At 42.8% G+C, this 16870-nt stretch overlaps 1 protein-coding gene across 1 annotated transcript in view; it reads right to left on the bottom strand.

Annotated features, from left to right (window-relative positions):
* Positions 1–16870, bottom strand: part of MAP1B (microtubule associated protein 1B) — a 98116-nt gene that overhangs the window by 76557 nt on the left and 4689 nt on the right. The window contains exon 2 of the mRNA XM_003134032.5: positions 11941–12042. Coding sequence (XP_003134080.1) covers positions 11941–12042 — 102 coding nt within the window. The remainder of the gene's footprint in view (positions 1–11940; positions 12043–16870) is intronic.

The following is a 16870-nucleotide window of genomic DNA, read 5'->3' as shown; positions in this document are numbered from 1 at the left end:
ATACAATTACGTATGTGCAGGTAAATGCTTACACAATTTCAGCCATACAACCTATCCATTCCTAAGATCTAAAACTACTCTGGCCAACCTTAAAGCACAGGCGATAAGCCTTTACTAATAATCTCACTTCTCATTTCCTTTACCACTTGGTTGAATTTTTGTATTTACTAGCCCATTAGGAGGGAGATGGTCATCTATTTTTAAAAAATCATTTTTGCATATGCCAGAGACATAGGAAGCCAAGAAGAAAAATAGGTAGGACTTAGGAGTGTGGTGTACTGGTTGTGTACATAACAGGACAACGGAAATGTAACAGGCTAAAGCATATCTTGCAAACACTTTTTTTTTTTTTTTTTTTGCTTTGTAGGGCCACACCTGTGGCATATGGAAATTCCCAGGCTAGGGGTCGAATCAGAGCTGCAGCTGCTGGCCTAGCCACAGCCATAGCATTGCCTGATCCAAACCATGTCTGAGACCTACACCACAGCTCACAGCAACACCGGATCCTTAACCCACTGAGTGAGGCCAGGGATCGAACCCATATCCTCATGGATACTAGTTGGGTTCATTACCACTGAGCCACAACAGAAAGTCCTGAAAACTCACATATTTCTAAGCTCCCTCGAAGATGGCCATCTTCTCTTTCTCCACACCTCCCTTCTTCCTCTACAGCAGTTCTGAATTCTTTTGCAGTATTTAGAACTAGTGACTCTTTTTCCAAAGCAGTAAGACAGCCAGGGATAGTCACTGTTCTCTATGAAATACAATCATGACTGGTTTGCTCACTAATATTTCAGTAATAAGAACTCACTTCTAACAGCACACCCCCATGTAGACAGTGCAGTTGCCACCAGTGATGGTAACGAGGGCCTGAAGCCCAGGGAACTTTCCTTCTGAATCATCCAAGGAAGACTCCCTGACATTGCTCTGACTTTGGGTTTCAAGTAGGTGGCAAGCGAGGTGCGTTCTCTTGTGTGAAAGCATCTGTCTTGGCCTGTGCTGCAATAAAACACTCATATTTGCCCCCAAAGTTCAATTAAAAACTCCCTTTGAAAATATGACTCTAACTGGGAGGAAAAAAGAGTAACAGCTTTCCGAGTGCATGTTTTCTATGAATAGTTTAAATATTGGCAACTCTCTCTTACCTAGAATATTTGATTAACCAGATCACCATTCTTCTCATCCATAGAGATATTTTCAACAATGTTTTGTGTACAAAGATTATTTCATTTGGGCTTTAGAACACTCTGTAAGGTTTGCTGTAAAAATAATGTTCCACATAGATCAGAGGGAATGAATTTAATGATTTTTGCAAACAGGATCAAAGGAAGGCTAGGACAAACTGAAATTGTTACCTCAAAGGTATTAGAGACCAAGAGTCAATCACGTGACGTATTACCATAAAAATCACTTTTCCTTCTGGACAATCATGGCTTTCTGGTCATGATTACCTGCATGCAAGTTGTAAACTGTCAGTGATAATTTGATTTGAGCACTGATTCCCCAAGGGTGTTCATATCTGCATGTACCGACTTGTTAAATTGAGTTGTGCTAATTGATGGGTTCACATGACAAGATACGCACAGCTGATCATGCTTGTTAAAATGCAGGCCATTCTCAATTATCCAGAACAAACGAGGTCCCTGGCATGTTTAACACACTCAAATTGCAGATGATCCCCAGAACTCCGGAGGTTCAATCTTCAGCCTCCTTCCAAAGATCTGTGAATACGTAACTAATCTGAGGCTCAAGGCAGCACCAAACATCAATATGGAAATTCTAATTTTAATGGGGAAAAATGCAACTATTTCCTATCCAGCATTATGTGGACAAAACACTCATGAATTTGACTTTTGAAATATTTTCCATGCAGGTGTTTGGCATTGTGCAAACACAATTAAGTTTTGTCTTGTTTGGTCTGTCTGCAAGGTAAAGACAGATGGGAAAAGCCAAGGGCCAAGAATTCCCAAATTGGAAAATCAGCCTGAGTGTCACAAAGCTGTGCATCTTCCCCAAAAATTAATAATCCTAGCAGATGGGACAGGCAGATTTTCTAAACCAAATTCTTTCACTGACATTTGCAAACCTGTTTGAAAAACCATTTTAAGCTAAACAGCGAATAGAACAAGTTTCCATCTGCATTTCGGAGATGAGACCATTTTGTAAAAATTCATGAATCTCGGGAAGGGATTCAGAGATCATTTAGTCCATCCTTTCCCAAACTGCGTTCTAGAGAAATCTAGATCCCTGGGGGAGAGTGGTGGTGGAAGTGACAGGCCAAAGAGGTGAAGAATATTTATGATTATACAAAATCAAATAATAAGTTCACTTACATGCAGGTACATACTTTATGGCTTCTCAAAAAGTAAGATCTAGTATGCCTCGGTGCCCAGACTTATTTCACCATGGAATTCTTTCCTGCTGACTGTCTATTAATGTTTTACAGAAGTATAGGAGTTCCCGTTGTGACTCAGTGGTAAACGAATCCAACTAGGAACCATGAGGTTTCGGTTTTGATCCCAGGCCTCACTCAGTGGGTTAAAGATCCGGGGTTGCCATGAGCTGTGGTGTAGGTCACAGGCGCGGCTCCAATCTGGCGTTGCTGTGGGTAGGCCGACGGCTACAGCTCTGATTCGACCCCTAGCCTGCGAACCTCCATGTACCACGACAGCGATCCAAGAAATGGCAAAAAAAAAAAAAAAGAAAAAAAAGAAAGTATAGGCCGGCAGGACCAAGCTTCAGATACCCACGTCTAGCCCCTGTTTTGCAAGAAAAGGAAGGGCCTCACAGCCACCTTTTTAGGGGGCTCTGTGGGTGACAGTAATTTCAGGTGTGGCCCAGAGCTGCTGACTAGGTCAGGCTCTGAGGACTCTCTGGAGGGAGGGGAGCAGGTTGAGGTGGGGGGAGTCCTGGGAAGCAGCTCACAGCAGACCCCCCTTCCAGGCTCCCCATACAGGAACAGCTGCATCAGCGCTTTCCACAGTGTCCATTCTAGCCTGGGGCAGTGAACCAACTACCTCAGATTTATTGCCATAAGACTGCTCACTTTCACAATCTCTCCCAAGTGTCTTCAGAGTCTGCCAATGGAGAGTTTTCCAGCCCTCAAAGATGAAGACAATCTTGACATCAAGCCTTGACATCAGTTCTGCAGTTTTGTTCGCACAGGCTTTTCTTGGGGGGGGGGGGGGTGTGTGCAAAATATCAATTCGATCTTTTCAAAATTCAATTAAAGGGCTTAAAGTGCAGCTTCAAACTAGAGAATAATGAATTCAGTGTGGATTCCAAATTCCTTGACCACAAAGAGAACCCAGAGCCTTCCAGGCCAGGGACTGAACCCACACCTCAGCAGCGACAATACCAGATCTTTAACCTGCTGCGCCACCAGAGAACTCCTGCATGTATATTTTTGAAAAGAGCTTGACAAAGAGAATTTACAGAAGCATTCTCCTAAAAAAGTTCCCATTTCTCATTTGACACATCATTAGATACTGACTTGTTCTGTTAGTTACCTTATTTCCATACTCCATTGAAACAACTCCCAGGGACAGGCTTAACTTACACATCTTCTTACCAAGCCTACAGAGCTGGGGACTAGAACCCACATCTTGCTGCAGGAACTCTGACCACAAAAATATTTAATGACAGACTGGCTGATACGAGGGCACCTTCTATTGTGCTTTTTTTCTTCTGGCCGCCCTGCAGCATTCCCAAGCCAGGGATGGAACTCACTCACGTGCAGTTGCATAGGGCACCTTCTAAAAAGATACACCATATGAGGTGGAAAGATGATCTCCCTTCCAATGGATTAAATATGATAAGGTACCCCTCCCTCTCCCTCTCTTCATGCACAAAAGCATTAAAAAAGGAGCAATTCATCAAGCAGTTTTCCTGCCTGTTTCCCTGGTCCCTCACACGGGTCTAAACTTCCAGAGGAGAATTTTGAAGGCAGAACACCGCTCGAAATGGCTGAGGAACTAAAGAGTGTCGTCAGCCTGAGAGGCAGAATTTATTCTACCTTTAGTTTTGTTGCTCTCAAGCTATCTCGATACATCTGATTCATACCTTGTGGCATCTCCATGGACTGACATGTCAAGAAACAAAAAATCGTCTACATGGAGCAGCATCCTAGGGGCAAGGGCCACCAAAATGCAGGGCCCCCTCAGGGGAGCAGCTGTCCCTTCCCCAGACTCTCCATATCAGATGCAAACAGGGGATCTAGGAATGTGGTCCAAAATGCTCCACTGTGCCTCATCCAATGAAAAGCAGTCTAAGGGAGAAAGGGCCAGCCCAGGGCAGGTTTAGGGGACTTTCCAAATCAAGGCAGCCCTCAGGATGCTCCTATTTTATCTCCACCCTTCAGGCAATTAACTCCACAAGGCATTTTTTAGAGGCAATTCAGTCTGTGTCTTTAAAAATGAGCGATGTTGATGCTCTAACTGCGCAAAGGAGACACATCCCACAGAACGCCACCTTTCCCAGGCTGCAGTGCTCACTTTTCATCAGATAATTTTATTTTTAAATCATACGTAGGCTCTCATGTTGCATTTTCTGTAAACGTTCACCTCACCAGTCCCGACCATAGGCCCGTCTTTCAAAGGGGTTGGAACACTGGATGAAAACATTATTTTCGTCTTGGGTTTATGTTAATTTCTCCAGTCCCTGCGGTTCATTTTTAAGTGCGCTTCCCCAGGGGCACTTCTTTCTCACATTTCTCTAGGACCAAGGAAATCTGACTTCACATGCAATAGAAATTACCCTTAGACTGCAGCCAAGAAAACAAAAGGCGTAAGCCCTGGAGTATGATGTTTGGAGATACTTGATCGTTGCCTGGGTAGCGTTTAATTAGTCCTGGGTTGTGGCTAGGGTGGGGGTGCTGGTACCTGGGTAACCTTTGTCACTGTGACTAAATCTATGGTTGAACAATCAAAACAGAATACTTGTTAAGACCTCTATTCTCACCCCTGCCTTCTTCAAGAATTTAAATCAACCTCCCCCCATCCTTGTGTGTCTCTGTCTCTCTGACACACATACAGTTTTTAAATTAAGGAAACACTCTTTTATTAGTGGTTCTTAAAGCTGCAAATGACTTATTTCCCCAACTAAATTATAAGCAGTGGGGATCCCTAATTCCTCCATGAATTCCTTAACAATTCCTTGCTTACTTAATAAACACTCAAAAATATGACCTGTTTTAAAGAGAAGTCTACTCGCTTATAGCCTTATTCCTCATCTTCCACCATTATTCCCAGAATGATTCCATAGATGCTGAACAACAACAACAACAAAAAAGCCTACAGAGAAAACCCAAAAGCAGGAAGTAAAAAAATAAAGAGACTGGACTCGCTGATTGTTGTTGGTGTGCTTTAAAAACAACAAACACCCACCACCACAACAAATCTAGCAAAAACCATGGGCCCTCTTTGATCTCTGGAAATAAAGACAAAAGCACTGACATGCAGCGTTAAGATGTTGTCCTCAGAGGGCGGTTTTAGCAGCTGTTCTGGGATGTGCTTAGCTGGATTTAATGGCGGGGTATTGACAATCCCCAGAATGGCTACTGGGCCCGGGCAACCAATTTTCTGCTACCTTCTTTCTTGCCTATGCTCACCTACGTTGGGTGGTTCCACAGTGCCCATTAAGAACCGCTTGAGAGCCATTAGGGCCAGCAGGGTAAAACATCCTTTTTGGCTCTAAAAAAAAAAAAGAAGTGAGATGAATAGGTATTTCTAGGGTTGTCTGAATGAGCCATTATTAACAACCCTGGGGAACGCGGGTGCCTGCACATGGCAATGAACCACCATTTTATTCCTCTGGCCCCATCTGCACCAGATAGGGGGGAAAAAAAATCACATGAGCGGGGAGGATCTACGGATGTAAAGAATCACTACCTTTCAACGCTGAGCAAATAGTGAACTTCACAGGAATGAACGCCTTGTGTTGCACACACCACAAAAGTATGGACCTTCTTCTCAGAAACACTGGGCCTCCGACTGTTTCCAAGAGATGGGGGTGGGGGCAGGCAGTTTGTGAATGGGGGCACTGGGACGGGGAGCAAGGAGCAGGAGGGGCGGGGAAGGCTGAGGGCAGGGGGCGAGAGGAGAAAGGAGGGCAATTTGCATTAAAATGGGAGTCCCCTTCCCAGGCTGGCGGCATTGACCTCAATGGATGTTCAACAGAGGTCTGGTTACAGCAAAAAAAATAAGGGTCTTTATTTGCCCTTTTCTTCCAAGGCCAGGATTCCTGCCCTAACTTCGAAGGATGATGCAATGAGAAAAGCTGAGCCCAATGGGCATGCGGCAGGTGCCTATACCCATGTGTGTGCCCGCACGAGAGAGCAAACAGGAGGAGAAAATGTTTGCTTTCCCTTGGAAACCACAGGGTCCCAGAGGGTTAAGTCAGCCTCTCCAACTCCAGCGAAGGTATATGTGTGTGTTTTATTGTTTAAAGGTTGGGAGCAGGGCTGAAAACACATTCATTTCTCCCTGTCGTAGAGTGGCTGATGCATTCTAGGCTCATACAATTAAGCTATAATTCTGTACAATGACAGACTAAACATACAAGTCTAGACAGAGAAAGAAGGTGACTACAAACATTCTTAGACCTTTTCTAAGAGCATTTGAGTATTTTCCTATGATTCTACGGGCAAATGTTGTAAATCCTTGCCTCATTAATGTCAAAGGGAGGAGAGAATTCGCATGACTTAAATTCAAAGGGTTTGGTTTTAATTCCCCATCAAAAAGCAATCTGGAGGCAGGATATTTTTAGCAGTCACTCAGCTCAAATCTGTGGTTTCTTTACCTTTTAGAGAAAAGGCGTGGACTCTTCAGGGGAACCACCCATATTCACATTACAAAATCAATCACACTGTAAGAAGCTTTTTGGGAATGCCATCTAGGAGTTACATAACCAGTGGCAAAATGTCAATATGCCAAGGTCTCACTATTCATTCAGCTGACCAAGAAAATAAACCATGGGAAATCTCAACTTCTTAAAACTGGTAAAGTCTACAGTCACTTGTTTGGAGAGAACAGAAGAGTGAACCCAGTGGCAGAAGGGAGAGAAGATGTTTCCCACATCCACGGATTGATTACAGGTGAGAGAGCAGGCCAGCACCCTTGCTCACATCAGCATCCTTCCTTACCTAGGCAGCATCAGGACAATTTTGCTAATGGTCTTCAACCCTGCCCTAAGGTCCTGCAATGCCAGCACCTAATGCATCACCTCCATTTTGGTCTCACAGCCAAAAGATTCATTTTCTTTTTTTTTTTTGCTTTTTATGGTCCCACTTGCAGCATATGGAAGTTCCCAGGCTAGGGGTCTAATTGGAGCTGTAGCTGCCAGCCTATGCTGTAGCCACAGTAATACAGGATCCGAGCCACATCTGCAACCTAAACCACAGCTCACATGGCAATGCAGGATCCTTAACCTGCATCCTCATGGATACTAGTCGGGTTGGTAACCCACTGAGCCACAACGGGAACTCCCCCAAAGGACCTTGCTAAACTCAGTCATGGAAAGTCCTAGCATATTGCTGCCCCGACACTATGGGCAACTATGTGCCTTCAGATAATGCTGAAGGCAATTTTATCTCTGAGAAACACCTTCAATATAAAATTGTTAATCTATACAAAAAGGAAGCCAGCCAATATCTAAAGCCACTATTTCTCCTAGATAATAATCATCACCAAACATACAAGTCAGATAAATTTTCAACAAGGGAGACAATGTTACACTAGCTTACGTTTATTGTTTTACCATGTGACAAGCACTGTTCCAAGATCTTCACACAAATTAATTCATTTGATCCTCATGAAAAATAGAGGGTGAAAGGGTCATCTCTATTTTACAAGCAATAAAAACTGAGACACAGAATGGTTAAGTAACTTGTCTGAGCTCCTATAGCAAATAATGTTTAGAGCTGGGTCCAGAATCTGCTTTATGCTATGTTGCTGGTGAGGATCTGGGTTAACAAAAATGTTTAATTATTTTAATACGCAGAAGTAGCAAAATGATGAAAAAAGAAGACAAATTAATATTCTGGTGTCCCTCGTCCAGGGAATGGTTTGTATTTGTTTGTTGCTTTGAAATGATGTGTGTCAAACACAGACAATCATGGGACACTTTCTATAACCCCTAGGATACCATCCTCTCTATTGCTACCTGACGTTAAGTTAGAGAAGGAAGCAAACAGAAATGGCAAGTGAAACATATTCCATCTGGCATGGAAAACCTAGCTCTACTCTCGTGGTAAGATTTATTAAAAAGATTTTCATCCAATATGATTAAGGTTCAAAAAAAAAGCCTGTAATATAGAAACACAAAATATTAAAATAGTATTTGAATTTGTCCATCTAAGGAACTGCAAGACTATTGCTTTATTTCGAAACTCAACTATTGAACTTCCACTTGAGTAAAAGACTGGGGAGTATCCATGAAAGAGAACCTAACCTTTTCTCTCAAGAGCACTTGTCCGCTTGAGCCCAGCTTAGCTGTGGCGAGGAGTGGTGTTATATCAGGACCTATTAGCAGAGACCTGGCCTGGGCACATAGATGTCTGCTAAAGGGTCTTTAGGCAGTCAAGGCTGCAACAGGTTTGAGATAGTAAGATGGCCCTAGATGACTGACCATTCCAAGGATTAGAGTATGCCAGAGTCGGACAGGCCTTGGCAATCCCAGAGCTCACATTCTGGGGGACTAGAGAACCCACCCCTTCATTAATCATAGTATACGACCCCCATCTTTTGCAGAAAAAGCAACATATTCCAGCTTCCTGCTCAAAGCCCATTTGTTCACGATGACGACACCATTCTGAGGGGTCTTGGACGACCCCCTTCTGCAATCTTGCAGAATAGACCAATGAATCTCAAAACGCTATTGAAAAGCTAGTATAAGACACAAGCTAGTACGAGGGAACAAATCAGGTGGTGCTGCCTGCATGATCTATTAGCTGCATTAGAGGCCATCACCAGTCTTTTATAAGGCATTTCCGATTCTTAAAAAGGGGAACACAGGTATAACAGGAATGTAAAACAGGTGTAAGAGCAACCCTAGTTGCCTTATCTACAGTTGGCCTTCCACATCTTGTGTTCCACATCTGCAGACTCAACCAACCAAGGATTGAAAATACATATTGTTTTAATTCCAGAGAGTTCCAAAAAGCAAAACATGAATCTGCCACATGCTGGCAACTACTTACATAACTTTTACATATGATACATTGCATTAGGTATTACAAGTAATCTAGAGATGATTTAAAGTGTATGAGAGGATGCATATGTGCAAATGTCACGCCGTTTCATATAAGGGCCTTGAGCATTCATGGCATTTAGCATCCACAGGGGTCCTAGAAGCAATCTCTGCAGATTCTGATGCTATTATACTTGTGTCAGAGAGGACAATGAATATATTACTATAACTCTGCTGGCCTACACAAAACAAAAACTGTTTGGATGAGATGCAGGGGGCTAGAAGTTTCTGCTCGGCTGTATGTGACTGTTGAATGCCTGCTCGTCTCACAGGATAAGAGGAAGCAAAGTACAGACTGCGCTTTTTTGTTCATCACTGTGTGTTCACCATCCCACACCCCCTAGTGCCTGGCACACTGTAGGTGCTATTTGGGTATTCTTCAATTGGCTGAAGGAACAGTTTTGTTTTTTAGACAATTCAACCTTCCTCTTGTTCCTTGCCTCTAAGTTAACTCAGACTCTTGAAACTCTACATGCAAAGGTTCAGCTGACTCTATTGAGGGGCCTGAGGTACATAGCGTCTACAGAGTATCAGTGAGTGGAGAAGAGACCACCAGACTTGGATGCACTTGGAAACAGATCTCATATTGCTCCCTAAAACCCTATGGTTTGTTCAGGAAAAGCTAAAGGCTTCCTTGGGTCCAATCCAGCGATCGTCCTATGATCTCCGCTCATCCCAATTCTGCCTCTTTGTCCTCTAACGTGACATCTCTTCTCTCTAAAACACACCTACTTACCTGAACTGAATCTGATGTGTACTTAATCATCTGTTGTGGTCTTGGTTAGAAACCCCCACCCCACCCTGAACACTCCCCATACAGAGGCCTCCTGCCCATGGCTACCTTCTAGATGCTTGGTTCTCAGAGGGCAGAACCTCTTAGGCTGGGGAGGGAAGCTCATATATCTTCCTGGAGTTGACAAGAATGGGAGGGTGCTGTGTGTGCAGAGGCCAGTCTCTGGACACAGAGCCTAGCATAGCACTGCTATAACTAGGTAGGAAACCAATCCTAACTCTAGGTGACAGCAGGAAAAGGAGGAAGAATGGGGTATATTAGGCTAAAGGAGAGGTTGGGGGGAATCTGATCTTTCTGGTCCCCAAGAGTAATGCCAGGTCTTTCATGCAAAAATGGTTCACTTTCAGCAATCTTGCAGCCTTTCATTTTGCACAGCTGTCATTCTATAAAGTCAATCCAGTGTGAGCGAACACAATGGAAATCACAGAATTTGTTTACCAAAAAAAAAATTTTTAACAATCATAGTAAGAATGCCATAGCAACCCCCAGAGAAAGGAATAAAGGGTACGTATTTGTCTTTTTATGAACAGATTTTAAAAGTTATAGAAATGTACAAGACATAAAAATACAACACAACAACAAGAGAAACAACCATATACTATACCTTTATTTCAGCAGATCACACGCTGTCTGACAGTCTCCGGATCACTCTCTTTTTGTCTCAATGCCAAGTTACATAAGAGCTGATTTTCATATGGTTTTGTGGTAAGTTTAACTTTTAACGAGCCAGTTCTTGCTAAGTTTTCCTTAACACATTTACTCAATTTCATGCTTGAAAGCTACAATGTATTTCATAACTGAAACGTATGGGATTTTATTCGAATACCAAACTGAAAGGGAAGAATGGTCCCCATCTCACAGATCTATCGCCACAGCCAAGCGTGATGCATGAGGGCAGGACATTCTATAAGTGGTTTCAAGTCTTAGTGTGCACAAAGCTCAGAGAATGGGATGTAATCCGTCAAAAGGGCTGAACTCCATTTCTGATCTTATAACAATGCCAAAAAACTTGCAATCATGCAACAACATCTTGTAGGTAGAAAAGAGTATTCTCGATTTTACATAAAGCTTACATGATAGTCAAGAGAGAAAATGCAAAACATTTTCTCTCTTGATAGCTTTACCATGCATCGATCAATAGTAGAGCTTTGGAGAAATACATCCCAGGTTTAGAGTCTTTATGAGCCAGTAACTCTGCTCTGAATCCTCAAACGTGACTGAGTGGAAGATCTATGGGCCACTGAGCTCACATGAGGGAGAGTCTGTCTACACCCCTAAGCCTAGAGGCACAGGCTGAACACATTCTAGTGAAAGTGGCTTGTTAGCAGATGACAAATTTGTGTGTCCTTACCTTTAATTACTCTGTAGTATTCTTGTTCCTCTCTGAAAGAAAGGCTATTTCAATAGCAGTTTGGAATTTCAGACTCTTTTCCCCACACTAAGAAAAGTGGGTGGTGATGCAATGATGAAATGATGACGTGTATTTCATTGAGAGCGAAAATGCAGAAATGCACATATTTCACTTTCTTGGGAGGAAAGAGGAGTTACGGGATTCTGGGGGCATCCAATTTGTATTCAGAGCTTCGTTTGAGTAAAATTAACATTTAAATAATTTGCAATCCCTCAAGTTCAGAGTATAGTGAGATAAATATTAAAAAAAATAGTAATTTAAATTTACCTCCGAACTTAAAAACATCTAAGACTCTTCAAAACAGAAACCCACATAATGACAACTTAGTTGACTTTCTTAAAATGTGGCGTCTCGCTAACCTAACTGATCATAACACAAAGAATCCTTGAGCAAGAAGAGGAAGTCTCTTAGATGCCCCAGGCAACGCTTTCCCATGGCCTGTTTCTCCTTTTGAATTCTAGATTGACAAATAGTGAACCAAAGGCCTCACCTGGAACTTCAGGGGAGAATCTGGCAGAGTGTCTGGATACAAAAAGTTTCAGTTCTTGATCCAGGTTGCATTCAATCAGGTTTGTGTCCCATGATCGGATTCCTAAGGAAGCAAAGGAAGACAGACAACAGACCTCGGGTGAGTCATTTCAAAGTGGTTTGGAAGACATCACTGCAGCATTCCTCAGGCTTTCAGGAAGGATGTGGAATCTCCTTTTCTGAAGAGCTTGGTGACCAGCAGTGGATGCCCACAAACTGGGAGGGCTGGGGAGGCGTCTCCCCCAGGCCACAGGGAAGGATAACTAGCAGTGTGGACTGAACTCCTGACCCTCATAAAATGTAAATGCAGCCCTTTCGGAAGAGCAAAGGAAAACAGTTATTAGGAAAATGACAGGCTTTACTCCAGGGAGGGAGTAGAAAGGACAAGAAGGTAGTGAGTTCCATGAAGGTTAGGAGGCTACCAGACAATCGCTAGCTTTTCCACGGTCCACTTGTAGGTGGGAGAAAACAGAGCATGAAGGTGGGGAAGCAGAGATGCGGGGCTGGCATTCAGGACCAGGTCTCTCCTTTTAAAGGATGTTTTTGCAGCGAGTATGTGCATTTTGTGTGCATACCTGGTTACTTTTGTTTACCCCTCCCATTTCTGATCTTGATTTCTCAACCCGTGGATATCAATCAAAACTTGTGTAATCTGGAGTTCCTGTCGTGGCGCAGCGGAAACAAATCCGACTAGGAACCATGACGTTGCGCGCTTGATACCTGGCCTGGCTCCGTGGGTTTAGGATCTGGCGTTGCCATGAGCTGTGGTGTAGGTCACAGACACAGCATGGATCCCTTGTTGCTGCGGCTGTGGTGTAGGCCGGCAGCTGTAGCTCCATTCGACCCCTAGCCTGGGAACCTCCATATGCTGCAAGTACAGCCCTAAAAAGAAAAAAAAAAAAAATTGTGTGATCTTTGCACAGAAGGCTAGATGTCCATCTTAAAAACATGGCCTGTCTGTCCTTTCACTTATTTTTACCTGACTAGCCTGGCAGACAGCTCTTTCATTCACCATTGTTAGTTGTCCTGAATTTTCTTATCCAAAGGCAAAGAAATGTGGCAACTTTTCAATACTGTATAAACTTCTACAGAGTTTAATACTTTATAAACTTCTACATGAACTGTCTCTTCTCCCAAAAGCTCAGGCTTCCAATCACAAGGCTGGAAGCTGGGGTGAGGGGAACCCGAGGCTAAGGAGTGTTGACGCCCTAACTTCCTAGTCTCTTCCTTCCGCCCCCTCTCCCACCCTTCCAAAGGGGACGGCTAGAGGGGAGGCCAGAGGACAATAGAGACCAGGGGTGCAAACTAGGCAAAACTGGGGAACCACAGAACTCTGGATGTCATGTTTGTTTTTTATGTGTTCTTATACCTTCCCAGAGAGACGCCTCATTGTAGAGGCCACAATGTAGGTAGAATCCTTGACTGAACCTCTGCATGGAGCATGCTCAATTGCCAGAAACAAACCTCTGCAACAGCAATTATTTATTGCATACCTACGAAGGGCAGGGACTTGAGAATGTCTAAGGTGAACTGTTGTTAAATAAACACTTGGTCACTTAATCATTTCTGCATACAGACTTGGGAATATAAATGGCCGTGTATTATTTAACCACGCTTCTGAAATCTTTAAAGCCTATCTGCATTTACTTCCATTCATGTTGTCTTGTTCAGTTTTCCTGTCTTGCAAAGAACCAAGGTAGATACACACACACAAACAAGAAAGATTCTGGAAACTGGTTGACTACACAACTAAACTATCTTCAGATTATATACCAAACACCCTTTCAACTATGACAAATATTTTCTAACAGAGGCACACTCACTAACTTTCTCATACAATCCATGGAAAGAATTCAGGTGTGAAGGAGTTAACAATCTGAAAGAGAAGCTAAATTATAAGGGAGAATTTTATGGGTCTCCCTGGAAACATTAATAGCCTCAGTTTGCATTTGTGCTAATGGAGTATTTAAATTTTAACAAGAAAGGCATGTTGGGATTTTGTGGATCCTTTTCATGCAGAAATGATAAATGGTTCTTTTTGTTTCATGGAAAGCTTGACAGGTCGAGAGGTCTGAATTCATTAGAATATTTTACTTCCATGTATGTACACTACATACTCGTCTAGTGTGGAAAATCATTGAGCTCCTGCCTGAGCTGCTTAATTGGAAATTGCTGACTGGATTCTCTGTGCTCCAGGTCTGAGCTCCACTTTGTCTTCCCACTTGTCAAACTGGGTCAATAAGTTAATAATGAGACATGTGTATTGAAATTAAATGTGTACAATTTTTCTGCCTTTGTTATCAGTTATGTCCAAACTGCTACATGATTTGAATGACTTCATCTAGGGTAACAGGCAGACTTGTTCTTAGATTGTTGTTTGCCAATCTTCCCTTGGCTTCAATTAACTTGTCATGACACATGCAATTAAACATTTGCCTTTTATGTCAAACTCTTGGTTCTATGATTTGTAATTTAGTGATGGAAAATGCATGAAACAGTAGAAAACCCATTTCGTAAGTTTTAAGTTACATTAGCGAACTGCTGATAAAAATCATATTTCCCATTTGATACCCCCAAAGAAAAGAAAAATTTAGGGTTCCCTTTTCCAGGGAGCAATTTCCAGCCAAATTACGTCTTAACAATGCATAATCACTGCTACCACTTATAAAATAAAGGTTACAATGGATTTACTGGTTATTTTCGTTGGAAAGGAAAACTCTGGAACCAAGCCAATTTTAGAGAGAAAATACTGGGTAATTACTTGGTACCTTCTACTGGATAATGTTAGTGAAAGGAAACAGCACTTCTCAATGAAGTGAACTGGTCAGGCTGCACTGAGTTGGTTTATGTATCTCCGTTTGGGGCCTAAGAGGAAGCCAGCAGCAGGCCCTCTAAAGCTCAGAGGACAAAAAAATTCCTTCTTTGACCCTTCTCACATTCCCCCTCGCTGAGCTGGGGACTGGAAGGGATGGTGGGGTGCTGGTAAAGCGGTTCTGAGGAGGCTTTCAGAAGCAGGACGTCCTGGTCTCGGGTGGGGAGGAGAAAAAGCCACAGAAATTCCTGGCCCTTTTGCCGGCAGTGCCCTCAGGGGGCTCCAGGTCATGCTTTCCTCTGGGGCTTTGCTTCTCCAGCACTTACATGTCCACACCCTTACTGGCTAACCCAGGTGGGGGCAGAACGACTCCACGGGTTGGAAGAGATCAAGCTCCGTTTTTTAGACCAGGGGTCAGAGAGCACTGGCCACTCCTGGGTGGCTGGCCTAAGGCTAAGCATCTGGAGACCCAATCTGAGGCTCTCTTCCAGGACTAAGAGCGGGTACCATCACTGTCTGTAGCCTGATGACCAGAGGTTACAAAGTATCTGTCCTTCTCCCTTCTCCGATTCTAGGGGAAGCAGGGCACAAAGCCAGGGCCAAAGTGCACATAACATTTACAGATAAAAAAAGGAGAAGGAACTGCCCTTGTGGCCCAGGGGAAACAAATCAGACTAGTAACCACAAAGTTGGGGGTTCGATCCCTGGCCTGGCTCAGTGGGTTAAAGATCTGGCATTGCCGTGAGCTGTGGTGTAGGTCGCAGACGTGGCTCAGATTCTCTGTTGCTGTGGCTCTGGCGTAGGCCGGCAGCTGTAGCTCTGATCTGACCCCTAGCCTGGGACTCTCCACATGCCTGGAGTTCGGCCCTAAAAACCAAAAAAAAAAAAAGAGAGAGAGAAAAGGGTGTGTTGTGTTCTCTCTCCGTGTGTGTGTGTGTGTGTGTGTGTGTGTGTGTGTGTGTGTGTGTGTGTGTGTGTGTGTGTGTGTGTGAGGGGGTCATCACAGACAAGTCAGGATGAACAGTGAGGAAGGGCCAGATCCCTTTACTTTACACAGGTGCGATCTCACCAAGCTTACTGATCTTACGCAACAAGCATTTTGCAGGATTATTTAATAAAAGCAACAATCTAAAAAAACCCCTCCCATTTAAAGGCTAAAATTTATATCCCAAAAGAAACAACAGATTGAAGAAAGCAGAACAAAATGACTATGCATTGTGTGTTAAAATGGTAGACTGGTTCGGGCCTCTGACAAATTGATTTTTTTCCACGAGCTTCTTCCATGAGTGGCTGCCTCTAAGAAACAGGCTTCTGAATATTTTTTGCCCAAGTCCCAAAATTATTAACCTATAGCCATAAAGATTCTTTTTGCAAAACTATACTAAAAAGTGATCTGAAGTCAGATTAGAATCATAAAGAAGACATGCTAAATTCAATAAGGTTCTCTTTCTTAGAGAAAAGTTTTCCTATTTTTTCCCTTCGATTCGCTTTTTCATTCCTTATGTTTTAAGCCAACAAATTTATGTTTATAATTTATGTTATGTGTAATGCAGACAGTGTCTTACATAGAATTCATCGTTTCAAAGCACTGATGAATAATTTAGGTCTTGATAGCATCTCACATTAAAGAAGTGATTTATAGTAATTTATTTATTAGCCTAAAAGTTAGAACTTATTTCAAAAGTAAGCCTTTAGAGAAGATTAACAGTGACTCATCAATTTAATGACCTTAAATTTGGAGACTGGCTTATATTTCAGCATGGATAATAGTATCCTTAGTAGATAATGCCAATTAAAAGCTGTGTAAGCAGAAATCCATCCGCCTTTTGATTATGAGGAGTACAGAAGAATATAATAAATAAGATTCCCCAACATTTCTTTTAATTCTCACTGTGTTGTTGTTTTCCTACTGGGATAAAATGGACACTGAAGCCCAAATCTTTGCCAGGTTCTTAATTCTCTTAACCATCTGAGACTGAAAGCATTCAATAAAATGACATCAGAAAGCAACAATTAGCTAAACTTACATCTAAAAAATCCAGGGCAGTAGATGTTACATACATCCAGCTTTTTTATGAAC

This window comes from Sus scrofa, chromosome 16 (genome assembly GCF_000003025.6).
Source record: "Sus scrofa isolate TJ Tabasco breed Duroc chromosome 16, Sscrofa11.1, whole genome shotgun sequence".
In the NCBI taxonomy this organism is placed as follows: domain Eukaryota; kingdom Metazoa; phylum Chordata; class Mammalia; order Artiodactyla; family Suidae; genus Sus; species Sus scrofa.
Note: the sequence above shows the minus strand (reverse complement) of the source record. Positions and strands in the feature narration are given on the sequence as shown.